This window comes from Crocodylus porosus, unplaced genomic scaffold (assembly GCF_001723895.1).
Source record: "Crocodylus porosus isolate Cpor-Errol unplaced genomic scaffold, CroPor_comp1, whole genome shotgun sequence".
Lineage (NCBI taxonomy): Eukaryota > Metazoa > Chordata > Crocodylia > Crocodylidae > Crocodylus > Crocodylus porosus.
The window spans coordinates 61597772-61612849 of NW_017728949.1; the positions used below are offsets into that span (position 1 = coordinate 61597772).

At 46.4% G+C, this 15078-nt stretch overlaps 1 protein-coding gene across 1 annotated transcript in view; it reads right to left on the reverse strand.

The window, feature by feature from the left end:
• ITGB5 (integrin subunit beta 5) overlaps positions 1 to 15078 on the reverse strand; it is a 106640-nt gene that overhangs the window by 1188 nt on the left and 90374 nt on the right. Inside the window, exons 10-13 of the mRNA XM_019554133.1 lie at positions 10022 to 10244; positions 8565 to 8668; positions 3416 to 3532; positions 381 to 547 (exon numbers count right to left, since the gene is read on the reverse strand). Coding sequence (XP_019409678.1) covers positions 381 to 547; positions 3416 to 3532; positions 8565 to 8668; positions 10022 to 10244 — 611 coding nt within the window. The remainder of the gene's footprint in view (positions 1 to 380; positions 548 to 3415; positions 3533 to 8564; positions 8669 to 10021; positions 10245 to 15078) is intronic.

Sequence of the window (15078 nt, forward strand, 5' to 3'; positions counted from 1 at the left end):
GCAGCCCCCTCACCAGGTCATCACCCGTGGCCAGCACGTGGGCAGGAGGCATTATGTTTAACTGGAAGGGGATTCATTAAAGAGATGAAAAGTGACAGGTGAAGGGACATGGAAGGAAAGGAGCTAAGGGGACAGGACAGGGGAGAAAAGGGGTGGTGCTGGAGCAAATGGCCAGGCAGCACAAGGCACACCTACGCCTAACGGGGCAGCCAGACTAGGACCCAGACTGGGGCTATGCACCCTTTCTGCCAGGGCAGGATTTTACCCAAACCCTTGTATCACAAATGCTCCTGTAAGTTTGACCCCCTCCACCCTTGTCCGTGAATCTCCACAGGCCTTTTGCCAGGTGTCTTCCCCAACCCCCATGAATTTCCACACACCATTTCGTATCTCGCCCGGGAGCGTTCGCTCTGGAATTTGGCAAACTCCCGTCTGTCGTGGATGGTGACGAGCAGCTTCCAAATAGCCAGGAGGACAATGCCGATCAGCAGGATGCTGCCTACTACTCCCAGCAAGATTGTCAGGGCATCTGGGGCAGAGCTGCATTCTGGTAAGGACAGGGAGAAAGAGAAAATGAGTTGTGATGTGGGACATACACAAAGCACAGCCCCAGCTAGGGTGACTGAAGCATTCCAATGGGGAAGCAGACACACAGATCACAGCCTCGTTTGACACCTCTGTTTGCTCCACTGACTAAAGGAATTACTCCCAATCTGCACTGACAGAACAAGAACTTGATCTCGGAGTCCTTCATGTAAACTGAGAAGTTAAAAAGCTTTTCAAGATCAAAGATACATGACATTCTGGTCCCATTGAAAGCCAGGGCAAGACTCCCATTGTGCTGGTTTTTGCCCACTTATTGCAAATCCACTTACAATAACGGGTGTGATTTTATAATGCCAGAGGATCCTGGGCAAGCCCAGGGGGTTAAAAATTTAGCACAGCTAACACAAGCTGCCTGGGGCAAGTGGACATTTCAGCTCCCAAACAGCACTGAGCATGCATACAGGAGGCGAGGAGGAACTTGAAACAAGTATGTTAACTAAGACCTCATCGATCTGACATGTCACAATCAGCGCTGCTATTTCATAAGGCATAAGCTGCTGCCAGATCAATGTCTGAAGTCTCTTGAGGCCAGTCCCATAATGGCTTGCATGTCAAGACACATGCATCCCACTAGCAGCTACAGTAAGGGGGTTTCTTTGGTAAAATACACTGCGCCCTTTCTCTTTAATAAACACAGTGATACACACTGTATGCATCTAGAACCACAGATGCCTTTATCCCTCTCTGGAGAGAACAGTAGGGACACTCAATGGGTGAGCAGACTTATTACACCAGGCCAGCATCAGTGCATGTTGTAACAGGAAGAAACCAACAGGTGCTCTGGGGCTTTCTTAATGTTCTCAGCTGGTGCCCCTCCTCTGAATCTGGCTGGCTTGGTGAAGGCATAGGGCTATATTTGCAAAAGCAAAACCCCGCAGACATAAAAAGACGTTTCTGATTTGTTCATTCCTGGTGTGCGCTGCAGCGTGTCAGTCACTTAATACTTCAGAGATGACATTCACAACTTGATTAAAACATTTCTCCCCAATTTGGGGTACTTACAGAAGGGCTTTAGCTCTCAAGCCGATGCATTTTAAAAATCACCCAGATGCTTTTGCTCTGTTCAGGCCTGGCTTTAAGTCCAACCAGTGCAAGTAACTGTCTGGAGATCCAGGCATTTAGGGGCTCTGTGTTAACTCTGCTGACAGGTTGGACCAATTCTACAGTGGAGTGAGAGACTGATACAACACATCACTTCACCTTTCTTCTCTGGTAATGGTGCCATCCTACGGACCATTGTGAGGGTGTCTGGTTTCTCCCATGTGTCTGGATTTTGCTGGTTATCACAGGGGGATGGGAAGACATTTTTTTCCTTCCTGTTTCAGGTGCCAGGGGGCTTTTAGCCTTCCTCAGAAGCACTGAGTATTTAGGTTGGGGATTTTCACCAGTGCATGGGTATGCTGATACTCCTGCTGGGACTAAAACCTGGAGGTGCCTGGTTAGAGGGTCTCACCCCCGTGTTCAGGGTCAAACCAATCACTATATTTGAGATCAGGAAGGAATTTTGCCCCACAATCAGACCAGCATGGACCCTGGAGGGATTTAACTTCTTCTGTAGCAGAAGGCACAGCCATCTCCCGGGATCTCTCAAATGTATTTTAATGCTTGCTGCGGCAGGACACTGACAGTGCCCTCATCCCCTAGCTGTGCCTGTGGCAGGTTAGGGTGTTCTTGGTGTCTGGGGGCAATGTGCCTTGTAGCTGTATGACAGGGCTGTCTGTATGGTTTTAAGAACAGGTTAGATGGTTATACATGGCCTTGTATGGATGGTCTTAATAAGGATGATCCTGGCTCGAGTAGGGGGATTGGACTAGATGCCCTCTTGAGGCTCCCTCCATAGGTTTGCCACACTCTCTATCCACTTCCATGTCTTTCCCTTTCCCTTGAGCTACCTCAAGAGCTGTGTCCCACACTTTGGGGGGGTCTGGATGAATGTGTCACAATTACAGTCAGGGCTTGTGTACACCCTTGTGGTAGTGGTCCTAGTGCACATACATGGGACTGGATATGTCTAGCCCATGTCCTCCCCACCTGAGTGCACAGTCATGCTCCAGACTTGGAAGTCTGCCACTGAGGCTGCTTCTTGGCTTGTCTCTTTGTGTCTGGTACTGAGCCTTCAGTCCTTGGCAGGCCAAGGCACAGGAGATGAGCCTGGAGCAGCCTCTGTATCTAAAGCATGAGCCATCCTCCCCAGGACCTGCCGCTGCAATGACGTGACAAGCTCCTGGAGTCCCCGTGCCTCTGTTTCCTCTGACCTCTTTATTTCCTGACCCACCCTTGCTCTCCTTTTTGGTGCCCATCTCCAGAGTGCTCCTGCTACTCCAGTACAGAAACAAGTGCTGCCATTTTACAGGGAAGCAGATAATATGTCTAAGAAAAGGCAGAAACAAGGCAGAAGGCACCTGACAGAGCCTTTCTACCCCATTTTGGCAGTCTCCTTATCAGGGCAGGAAGACCTGTGAAATGGCCTCGTGTGGCAGCAGAGGTGTCCGGGCAATAAGTCTAAAGTGGCTACATTAACATCCTGATTAATTTATGAGAGATGAGTTTCAACTGTAAGGTCAGCTTTGATTGACCTGCCTGGCCCCCCCCCCCGCAAAACTCCCCCCACCAGCCCTCCCAAAATACAAACTCCCATCATTGCCTCGAAAGTCTGTTTTGGAAACAAACTCAAGGTCTTTGCCTTGCCCTACACCTGCTAGTGGAAAATCCTTAGCTTCCTACCAGTCAGTGAAGTTCATAGGTAGCCTACCATCTCTTGGAAGTAAGGCATTATATATTAAAATAAGAAATAAGAACGTAGTACAACCTGGCTCTTTGAGGACTGTGAGGTTCGACTTTCCACTGGGAAGTTCCAAGTAGGTGAACTTCATCACACAGTCATTCACCGGGTAAGCACACAAGACCGAGCTCTGGTCATCTGTTTCTGAAACGGAACAAAGAACATACTTGAGGCTCCTTTAGAAGTGCACAGGTTGGCGGCTCCTGGCAGAGGAGCCCAATGCATCGAAAACACGTTAGACGGAGTCTTTTGCGAGAAGACTTCTCTTGCAGAGTGACACAACTCTTGGACATTTGCTGTTCAGCTGGTTTTGTTCTGCGGAAAGAAAAGCCTCAATCATCCACAGCTGGATGTGTTTTCTGGAAGTATATCACTCTGGGAACTTTGAAATCTCGTAAGTACTAAGGGCTTCCTGTTGGTACGCATGGTCCACATTACAGAACAATTTCAGAAGAAACCATTAACACTGGGGAAAGTTGGGGAAGAGGGGAAAAACCCACAACACAAACTATGGTGCCTTAGCTTTGTGTCTACTTTCCTGTCTCTTATAGATACAAATCCATCGATATAAAGAAGATGCCTGTCTGGGTTTAGCTTATTCATATGAAACCAGGAATGAGCACAGGTTTCCAGAAGAAGGTTGTGTAACTCAGAACCTCTGAAAAAGCGCTTTGCAGTATGGCAGTGCTTCCCTGCAGATGCTGGAGGGAAAAATAAAACCAAACCCGAAACAAAAAGGAAGCCTGGAAAGGAATGCAATTTGATAGGTATTCGTGGGAAAGAGGGATGGTTTATTGGAACAGTGAAAACAGACAGAAAAATAAAGTGATGGAAGGATGTGACTATTTAGCGTGGTTATCCTTCAGCGATGACTGAGAACTGCAGAAATGCCTATCAAGTTGCTCCACCTGCCTGCACTTCTATCTTCTCTCCCAACTTTCTTGTCCAAGTGTCTATACAGCCTAGGATCTTCGAGCAAAGTTGTGTCACGCTGTGTTTCTGCAGTGCTGGGATTTCTAGGCCCAGGCATAATATTAACTGTAATTAATGATCCTGCATGCAATCTTTTTTAAGACTGGGAACTCACACTCAGTGGTGCCTGTAACACAGTGGTTCTCAACCTTTTTTTTTTTTGAGGCATTCCTTGGTGCCTCTTTTTTTGCCTACAGAAAAATAATGGGGTAGTTTTTCCAGTGCAAAGAACTCAAAGTCCACAACTATGGACTTCAATTTGAAATTTCTGGGTTTATCTTGTGAATCGTTTTTGTAAATTTAACATCGTATGGCACCCAGTGGCACCCTGAAAAGATCTCAAGGCACCCCAGGATGCCGTGGCCAACTGGTTGAGAATCACTGCTGAAACACTAAGAGATGTAAGGCTAATATAAAACTAATGTCCTCTTTCCCTTCACTGCTGCCATCCTACAGTTTGCAAAGCTAGCTGGGAAAAGCCATCAATTCTCTTCCCGTTTTCTTTGCTTCCCCAGCTTTGAAAGCTGTAGATAAAGTGACAGATATAGCCCCATTTTACAAGGATAGTGGGGAACTGTTGACATTAAAAGGGAGATGTTATCAAAACCGCAATCCATCTCTGCTTGCGTTCCAACCGGGCTGAATTGCTTTATCTCCGGAAATAGTTGGGAGGTTTATTTTTCAAGAGGAAGAAGGGAGGAGGGGGGACAATGAGAGTTAGTGGGAGGGGAAAAGGTGAAAGTGAGGGAACAGTAGGAAATGAGAAGGCTTGTTTTTAGAAGGGCTGTGTCTATGTAGGGTTATTTTTTTTGAATGTGCTAGTGAAGAGCAAGCAGCGTCTTTGATATTTCAAGGGTCCATATATATTTTCTTTTGAAACCACATTGTTTCAGGGAAGTTACAACCTGGGTCTAAAAACAACTGGCCCAATTTCAAATATGCTGAGCTGGACTGACTTCACTCCCAAATTTCCTTGCAGTATTCAAAGGAGAGGTGTCAAATTAGGAAGGTCAAATTCCATTTTTAATTAAAGGTGGTGGATCAGGAGGCGCTACTTCACTGTCAGGGCAGCTAAGATCTGGAACCACCTTCCAAGAGAAGTGGTGCTCACCCCTACCCTGGTGGTCTTCAAAAGGAGGCTAGACAGCCACCTAGTGGGAGTCATTTGACCCCAGCATCCTTTCCTGCCCATGGCAGAGGGTCGGACTTGATGATCAGCTCAGGTCTCTTCTGACTGTACAAACTATGAAACTATAATGTATTTCACACCGTTTCCTCTGCCATCCCAACTAAAGTCAATTGGAGATTTGTGTCACAGTTCTCTAAAGAAGTCAGACACCCAAATGACATTGATTTGTAATGAAAGTGGGGCAACAAGCTTACTTGGGCAATCCCAACCATGGTTGTCATCATCATCATCATCATCATCTTCAGTGTCTCTTCTCCCAACATTCAGTATCACTCTAAAACACAAGTGCATTTGTCCTACTGCTGTGTGCGTTTTCATTGTGTTCACCCTTTCCTTTCTGCATCCTGCTTTCAGTCTCTCTTTTCTTTTCTTGTCTTTGACCTCCTGTGATCAGTATAAAGAATGCCAACCATTTCTACAATACTATTATCAATGGCACTGCTGTAACCATGAAGCAGAGTGTGTAGACAGAGCTCAGCTGCTTTCTCTTCATGCCTTGAAAACCTATTCTGTCTACACAGGTGACTTTGAGGTGTAATGGCTGCACTATTTCTACCTGTTGCTGTACTGGAGGTACTGATCTGTCTAGTGAAACCACAACTTGGGGATCTCCTTCCTTCCTTCCCTATGCACTTACCTCCCTGGAGCAACTTCTAACTCCTCCGGGCTCCAACTTCATTGCCCATCTGCTAAAATGGAAACATTCGCTACTTCAAGTGTTGTCAGTAGGTTTCAGAGTTTATAGCCAAATGATATGAATGGCTGGAGGAAAATTCCTGCTTCTCAGCTTCATTATTTCAGGCTTTTTGCATGCTCAGGAAGCCAGCATTACCCCTGTTGCACTACTTTCATATTTGAAAGGGTTTCTCTACCCAGAAAGAAAGCAATTTATCCAGATCAATGGCATTTGGGGTTTGAATATAGGAGTGTTTTGCTGGGTTGTTCATACCTGTAATGACAGGTTTAAGACTTTGGCACAACTAAAGCAAAAAAAAAAAAAGCGGGCTATGAATTTTCATGGTATATTCTTTGTAGAGGAGCCATAATATTTATGGAGGTGCCAGAATTTGGTGTTTGGACATGACAGACGCATGTCCAATGTATGAATGTGTCCGGCAGAAGAAAATATGAAGGTTTTAAGCTTCAACAAGCACTTTTAACCTGGAAGATACAATTTAAGATCAAAACAGGCTCCTCAAGACATAAGAACTGAAGAAGCCAAAAGTTCCAGAGCGTATGTCTAGAAATCTTTTTTTTTACTTCTTTAACCAATCTTACATTGAACCTGAGTGTCTTTAATTCCCAATACCTCAGAACCAGAATCAGATGTTCTACTAATTTCTTTTTAAAACAATGACCTCAAAGAAAGGGTGGATGTAACTCCCAAGCACAGCAATATAATTTTAAACTGAAATCTGACTGCTAATTCTTGTGCCCTCAAAACACGAGGGTAGCTTGCAAACCATAAGCTCGACTGCAATTCTATACAAGGTAACCTTACAGAGTGAAAGCAAGCACAAAATCTGCTGGTCCATGTTGTAACACCTAGGCAGGAGAACATGGTCTGAGAGTACTGTTTCAACTGAAACCCATATATTTTCTGGCTTTGAGAAAACACGTGCCAGGCCAGTTGTTGGAAAGGGAACTTTTAGCAGTTACAGGATGGAGGGATTTGAAATGACCCTCTCACCTTGCAAATGAGCTGTTACTGTGTCACTAACCCAGCGTTCAACTCTTTGGGTATGTGTAATTACTAATGAGGATGGAAATATTGCTGGAAGAGTCTGCCAAAGGGACAGGTATGAACACCTAAATACTCAAGTTGCTTAAAACCAGATAAAGCATGTGAGAAGACCTGGCAGGAAAAAGCTGCCCATTGGCAGACTGGGAGAAGAGCAGTGAAGTGACTGATAATAGATCAGTGAAAAGAAAAGAAAGAAAAAAAAACTAAAGGTAGCAAAATTTACCAAGATCCTGGGTGGAAAAAGGACACCCCTATCTATCCTAGTACAGTACTCCCACCCTTCCACTCCCTGCCCCTTCCTTAACGCTTTATTCTTCCAAGAGATCTAGAAAAGTCATCTCAAAGTTAGAGAGAAGAACTGACTAGAAGAGAAAAAAGCTGTTTAAAAATATCTAGCAAAGCTAACTGTTGCCAAGAAGCACATAGCTCATCAGAGGTGCTCTCTGTAACCTTCAGTCCTAGGTCATCATATACCAGATCTGCCTAGCCAGTGTGGCCACAGGTTGACGAGGCATCTGGAAATCGCCAGCCCTGACCAGAGTCTGTATCTGGGCAACAAGGAAGGGCAAAGCATACCACTTCTGCTGGAGGAGGTCCATAAAGTGGGGTTACTTCCCCATGGCTGGGTATTGGATCTCTGCCCTGCAGTACTGACGCAAAGGGCTTGTCTACACCACGCTGGTAGCATACCTTGGTGATATGAAATCTAAGTATAAATGAAGATGCAGTTAGCAACACGGCTACTCTAAAACTGAACACTGTGAGCAATTGTGCGATACGACTTGGGCAAAGGTTTGGAATAGACCCTTATTCAAACCAAGCACAAATACCTAGTCAATTAAGACAAATGGTTATTTGCTGAGAGAGATGGAGTAGAAAGCTGCTGTGTTTGACTTTTAAAAGCAACTCAGTGATCTGGGTGTAATGTAATGAAGCAGGTAAACCTAAAGGGTATGGATTCTGAACTCCAAATCTAATTGAGAATCCAATTCCATTTCCTTTGTCACAAAATTTTTCAGCACAGCTGATACAGGTAACAGAACAAAGCACGGTAAACAGTTGCATCTAGCGGGTATATTTCAAAAGCTAAGAGATTACAAGCTGAAGGCAGGATAATGAATTATCTTTTCTAAATCCAAGCATGTTTCTGAGGCTTTCTTAAGGGAGAAGCTTTGATGCCGTTTAGAGCAAACTTGGTTCTCTGCAAAGACTGATTTAATCTCCCAGTTGGTTACAAAAGGACCCATAGCACTCTGCAGCGCCATACTCACTGAGGACGTCCACACGGGTAATGATTTCATCCTTGCAGTGTTTTTGGCAGGTCTGGTTATCAGCCAGTTTTCCTGAGTTGAACAGCATGCACTCGATGCAGTCCCTTCAGAGAGGAAGAGTTAAACATCTTTCAAAACTGCGTGAACACTTGCATGTGCCCCTCCCCATCCCAAAACACATTATCCAAGAAATGACCCATCTCCTCCACAAAAGATATGGACACCTTATAGCCAGGCACCTCCAAATCACTGCACAATTAACCCAAGAAGAAGATCTGTATATCAACCCTGCAGACCTGGGGTGTTTCCATTTTGGGTATTAGCTTGACTGAGGAAACTGGCTGCTGAACTGGTCTGAGGCTTGAACAGCATTTCATTTTGGTGGCGTCTGGACTTCGGTTTCTAATGACCATGTCTTAGAGGGCTAAAAGCAGCATTGGGCCCGCAGATGCCATACAAGGTAGAGTCCAGAAATAGTCACTGTAGGGCTGGGCTACATTCACTTAAATCAGCGTCGAACATAATGGCCCATCGGGCCCTATGATCTGGCCCATGGGTCACTAAAGTGACCCAAAGTGCTGGCCTCAGCCTCATGGGTTACATGCAGACACAAACTGGACCCAGTGTTGCTGGAAGCTGAGGGGGCTGGTCCAGGGTCTACGCCCCAAACTCCCTGTACCACATGCACAGCAAGTCCTGGGGCCTGTTCATGCTGCCCATGGTCCACGGGGCTGGACCAGCCATGTGTGCTACAAGTGGCCCTGGGCACTGGCACAGGCTGCAGCAGAGCTATCATGCAGGGCCAGTCTGGCAGGGGGCCACATGAAGCATGCACCCCATCCTGCCCCCGGCGCCACATCCACAGTACCACAATTCGCTAGAAAAGACATTATAGGGTACCTATACACATGCAGAGATGCTGCTCCGACACAATGTAATTACAGTGCGTCGAAGCAGACTCAATTAATTGGGTCTGCTGGAACGTGGCAATTAGTGTGCTCCAGCAGACTCCAGTGTCACGGGTATCAGTAACCCCACACTGAAAAATAGTGGCAGGGGCACTTTAACTAAAGTGTGTTCATTTAATTAGAGTTGCTCTAATTAAAGCCCCCCCCCGAGCACATATATAAATGCTCATAAAGAGTAGTTCAGTTCACTGCTGGACACAAAACCACAGGAGATGCCTCAGAAGTTCCAGAAATAACTACAGAGGCGCGCAGCACTGGTGACGGCATTAACTCTGGCAGGTATCTGCTGTGTCGCGGCTTGCACTTCGGCTAGTCTAACCTGAGCTAACCTAATCTCCTGAGCTAATTCTGTAATGAAGACAAAGCACTTGGGCAGCTGGACTTAGGCGGAGAACTGTAGCGCAGAGTGGTGGACCCATGCCTTATGTAGAGGGTTCAAAAAGCAAACAGTTCACTGAACCAGTCTTTAGTGAGCTGTGGGTATGGTACCTTTTAGTGCTGCAGACACCTGGGCAGGTGGGACACTTCTCACACATCTCTCCAAACGCTCCAGGTTCGGTGCATTGACACTTCCCACAGACGCAGTTGCCTCGGCCGCTGCATAGCTGACTGTCGGTTGAGACACACCTGTCAGTCTCTGTCGTGCAGTTACAGTTGTCCCCGATGTAACCAGCATGGCACTTACACTCTCCGCAGTCACACTTTCCATGACCTATAGTTGACAAAAAGAACAAACATAGAAATCATAAAAATCATAGAAATTAAGGGTTAGAAAGGGACCTCGAAAGATCATCGAGTCTTAGCTCTGGGCAGGAATACTGCTGAGATCAAACGATCCCAGCAAAGTGTCCATCCAGCCTCCTTTTGAAGACTTCCAAGGTTGGGGACTGCACCACCTCCATGGGAAGTCTATTCCTGATTCTGGACACCCTTACCTTAATGACATTCTTCCTTACATCCAACCTGAAACCATCCTCTACCAGTTTACGGCCATTGCTCCTTGTCCTCCCCTGGGGCGCCCTAGTGACCAGTTTTCCTCCCAGCCCCAGTGTTTATCCCTTACATACTTGTAGACCAAGTCCCCCCTCAGTCTTCTCTTCCCCATGGGGACCAGTCCCAGATCCCTTAGTCTTTCCTCATAAGGTTTGTCCTCCAGGCCCTTAATCATTCTTGTGAAGATCAGACGTTTGACTCCAAGGAAGTGAATGGACACGACACCAGGGGAAGGCCTGGGGCTGTGATGGGACTGATACTAGGCAGGAAGTAAAAAGGCAGCAGCAGCAAAATCTCTCGCATCCTTCTCGCTGAGTCAAAAGTTGAGGGAAGAAGGTTGTTTGGAAGACAGACCAAAAACCCAGCTAAGTAGCAAATCAGTAGGGGGTCTGACATATAGAAGTTTTTAGGCGTGAGATAGTCTTGCTATCACCTCCTTCAGCATACAAAGTGGCCTATAAGCAGGCTCGATCACTCTAACTTTGACCTCGAGTGAACCAGTGGTATGGTTTTACTGCAGAATCGTGCAGAGCCTGCAATTACACGGTAACAGCTTATGCTGGTATCATCTGTCCATTATTATTATATCAATAAAATGGTCACGTCTGTCCATTCCCTTACAACGCTCTAGTTCCATTACGGGCAATGGCAGATCACATGCTGCAGCCACAGCAGTCTGACTAAACCCCGCTGCCCTCTGAATTTCCTCTGTCCTACGGTCTGAATATTTTTGGCTTCTTGGTGTCTGGTCTTTTTGAAGCGCTATTTCCTCTCCTTTGTTCTGTGACCCAATTAGATTATCGACATTAAAAAGCAAACGTTTACCTTGGAAACCTGAAAGCCCATTTCAACCAATTTCACTAGAATAAGAACAACTCCAAACTTCGGTGCGAAGGGGTTAAGAAATGCTTCGCAGTGCCCGTTTCACTCATTCAGGATTCAAGGCCTTAGACCCATTTCAGCCAATTTCAGTGTAAGAATAACTCCAAACTTTGGTGCGATAGGGTTAAGAAATGCTTTGTGGTGCCCGTTTCACTCATTCAGGAATCAAGGTTTTAGACACCCTGCAGAATGCACATAAATAGACATCCTGCGATGAGCAAATGTTTCCTCTCTGTTGCTCAATACTCTTCTATACCAGAAGCTGGAGTATGCAAAATTTGTGCAGTAGCCAAAATTTTACTGCTGTGTCAACATGAAGCTCCAGCTAAGCTAAATGAGGAGGAAGTGATATCCTGCTTTTGCATCGTGATTTTTTACTGAGGAAAAAATATGCTGATAATTTCAAGCTACAGACAGTGAGGCATGAAGTCATATTGTTTTTTTAGCATGTAGAAAGTCATCCTTTGTTCCAGGCTGGCAAAACAACATGCTAATAAAGGCTGAATTTATTTATATATCTGCAGAGGCTTTCTAAACGGCCTCAGACTTTCAAGGCAAATCCAGATCCCCCTGTTTCCTGCAAAGGGGAGTAAAGAAAACCCTCTCTGATGATGATTTGAAACAGAAGGGCCAGAAAGGGACAAACCAGCAGCAGAGCTTTGATTCTCCACACCCGCGCTGCTCGTCCAATGCTGGCAAAGTGTCCCAAACAACAGCACTTGAAAACTGGCTTTGTTAAAACAGATGTCTCCATATCCCAGCTGCTCAACAGCTGATCCTTGATGGGCAAATAGTGCCAGGGCACTGGAAGGTGGCGGGCTTGAGCGAGAGGGGAGACAGCAAATCCAGACTGTGGTCAGTTTTCTGGCAGGTCTTATTACAGTGTCAGATTTTCCTAGCATATCCACTGTGGCAATGACTGGAACAGCCCTAGATGCACTTTCGCACCAAGAATGCTCCTTTCCCAGCACTTTTCTGCACCCTCAGTTAAAGGACCCTGGCACTGTTGTCAGGAGATCAAAGGCTGTTAAAGACAGTGCTCTCCCATTTCTTCTACAAGGTCCAGGCCATGATAATCCCAGGATCCAAGGAAATGCTGCATATTCTAAGCTACCCTGCCTCCCCAGCCCAAATGACCACGTACCCATTGACATATGGGTCAATTCGGGGCAGCGTTTGGCACAGGTCAAAGGCAAGGCTCAAATTCATACCTCTGGATCTGCAGGGAGATGCCTTCGCTGTTCATTAGGTTTTCATGTGGCTTTTGAAACTACATCTTAGCAGCGAAAGATGCATAACCATTTCTCTAGCTAGTTCCTCTTGCTCTTATTTTTCTATTGCAGGAGTAAATATCTTCTTCCTCAGCAATCCCTTGCAGTTGAGGATGACTATCTTCCAGGATGGTCTTATCTGTGGGTCTCCTCTGTTGCCACTTGGGCACTTGTTTCCACGCATGGTGGGTGGGTCCAGATTCCTGATTTGGTCCGCGGCATCCTGTTTCTGCTGCTCCTGTTTTTCCATTTCTTGTTGTCATTGTAAAGTTTCAAAGTGCTGAGATCCTTGCAGCACACACTTCCTCCAATTGGGATGTTCCTGCATAATAGTCTCCCATGAGTTGATGTTGATATTGCATTTTTTTCCAAGTTGGCCTTGAGGACATCCTTGAAGCACTTTCTCTGCCCTCCTCTGATGTGTAAACTGGATTGAGCTGGAAGAATAAAACTTGCTTCAGGGGCTGGAGTTGGATATCCAGATGACATGGTCAGCCCACCAAAGTTGGGACCCAGAGGTTGGATGGTCATCGCCTCGATACCTTTGATGTTTGCTTGCGAGAGGATGTTAACGTGGGTGCATGTATCTTTTCATTGGGTTTGAAGGATCCTCTACAGACAGCATTGATGGTACATCTCCAATGACTTGAGGTGTCTCCTGTTCATTGTCCATGTCTCAGCTCTGTAGAGTAAGGTGCTTGATAAACCATGAGTTTGGTTTTGGATCTGGCGTCATGATCTTTGAACACCTGTTTCCTCAGGCATCCAAAGGCTGCACTCATGAACGACACGTGCCCCTGGTAGCTGGGGGGAGCATGGCGGCAGTAAGCATGGGGCTCCCACAGATGCCCCAGATGTCAGCACCTGGGGAGGGTGGCGAACACGGACCAGGGGTCGGCGACTACCCACAGACGCAGCCGGCAGCAGCCAGTGGGGTTCGCTGAGCATCTGTAGATGCTGGCAGCGGGGGTGGCAAGCAGCGACCGCCTGCAGGTGGCTTTTCATAGGGGGTGCACCGCCATGCTCAGGGGGTGCACATGCACCTACATGCACCCCCTATGCCAGGGATGGACAATTATTTTGGGTGGAGGGCCACTTACTGAGTTTTGGCAAGCCATCGAAGGCCGCATGACAGGCAGCCAGGGGCAGATAAATATTAATTTTCTAAATTTTTTAGGGGCCCTGCAGGCCGGATAGAATGGCTTGGCAGGCTGCATTTTGCCTACCCCTGCCCTACGCGTTGCCAGTGGCTGCACTTACATATTGACGCGATGTTGGATTTCTTCGTCGACATGCAAGAGATGGCTTTTGAGGTACAGGAAATACAAAACATTCTCCAGAGTCTCACCATGTATCTGAATTACCAGAGCTGGGGACTGCTCATTACGAGCCTATGGATAGAGGACCGTAGCCTTCTGAATGTTAAGTGTCAGTCTCTTTTTCTTGTGTGCCTTAGTAAAGACTTTGACAAAGTCTTGTACGTGAAGACCTGCTTCTGAGGGAGCACACACTACAGCAGCATCAGTGTAGGGGAGCTTGATAACTGAGGTTGGGATGGTCTCAGTTTTGGCCTGGAGCTGGCTGAGATTAAACAGCTTACTATCCATTTGACACTTTAGCTCAGCTTTGCCTGGAAACTTGTTGGTGGTCAGATGTAGCATCATGGTAAGGAATACTGATAAGAGTGTTGGAGTGATGATGCAGCCTTGCTTAACTCCCATCTTATCCTCAAAGTGATCTGTAATAGATCCATTACTGAGAAATACTACTCGCACGCTGGCACAGAGCAAGCAAAGACTGGTGAGGACTTTCAGCAGGCAACCATACTTCAGGAAGATCCTCCACAAAGCTTCTTGGTTGACAGAGTCAACGGGTTTTGTGAGGTCAAAGAAGGCTATGTAGAGAGGTTTACGTTCCCGGCAATTTTCTTGCTGCTGATGAGCTGTAAAGATCATGTCAGCTGTGCCTCTTGATGCCCAAAACCCACACTGAGATTCCAGGAGGAGCTCTTCGGGAAGTGGAAGGAGACAGTTCAAAATCACAATGATCTTTCTTGTGGTGGACAGCAAGGCGATCCCCCTGTAACTTCCACAGTTGAACTTGTCTCCTTTCTTGAAGACAGTCACAATCATGGGGAATCTGGGATTTCCATCATTTTCATCATTCCAATTGTCAGTTCCTAGCATAGCTTGGGTGATGTGGACATCTTTGCAATCTCAGGCACGAACCATGATGTAGTCGATCAGGGGTCAATGCTTAGACCACAGATGTTTCCATGATGTCTTGTGCCTGTTTTTCTGGTGGACCATGGTGTTGGTGACGGTGAGTCCATGTTCCACATGTTTGGTCAGGAGGATGCTATTGGAGTTGGCCTTTCCTACTCCTTCCTTGCCGATATTT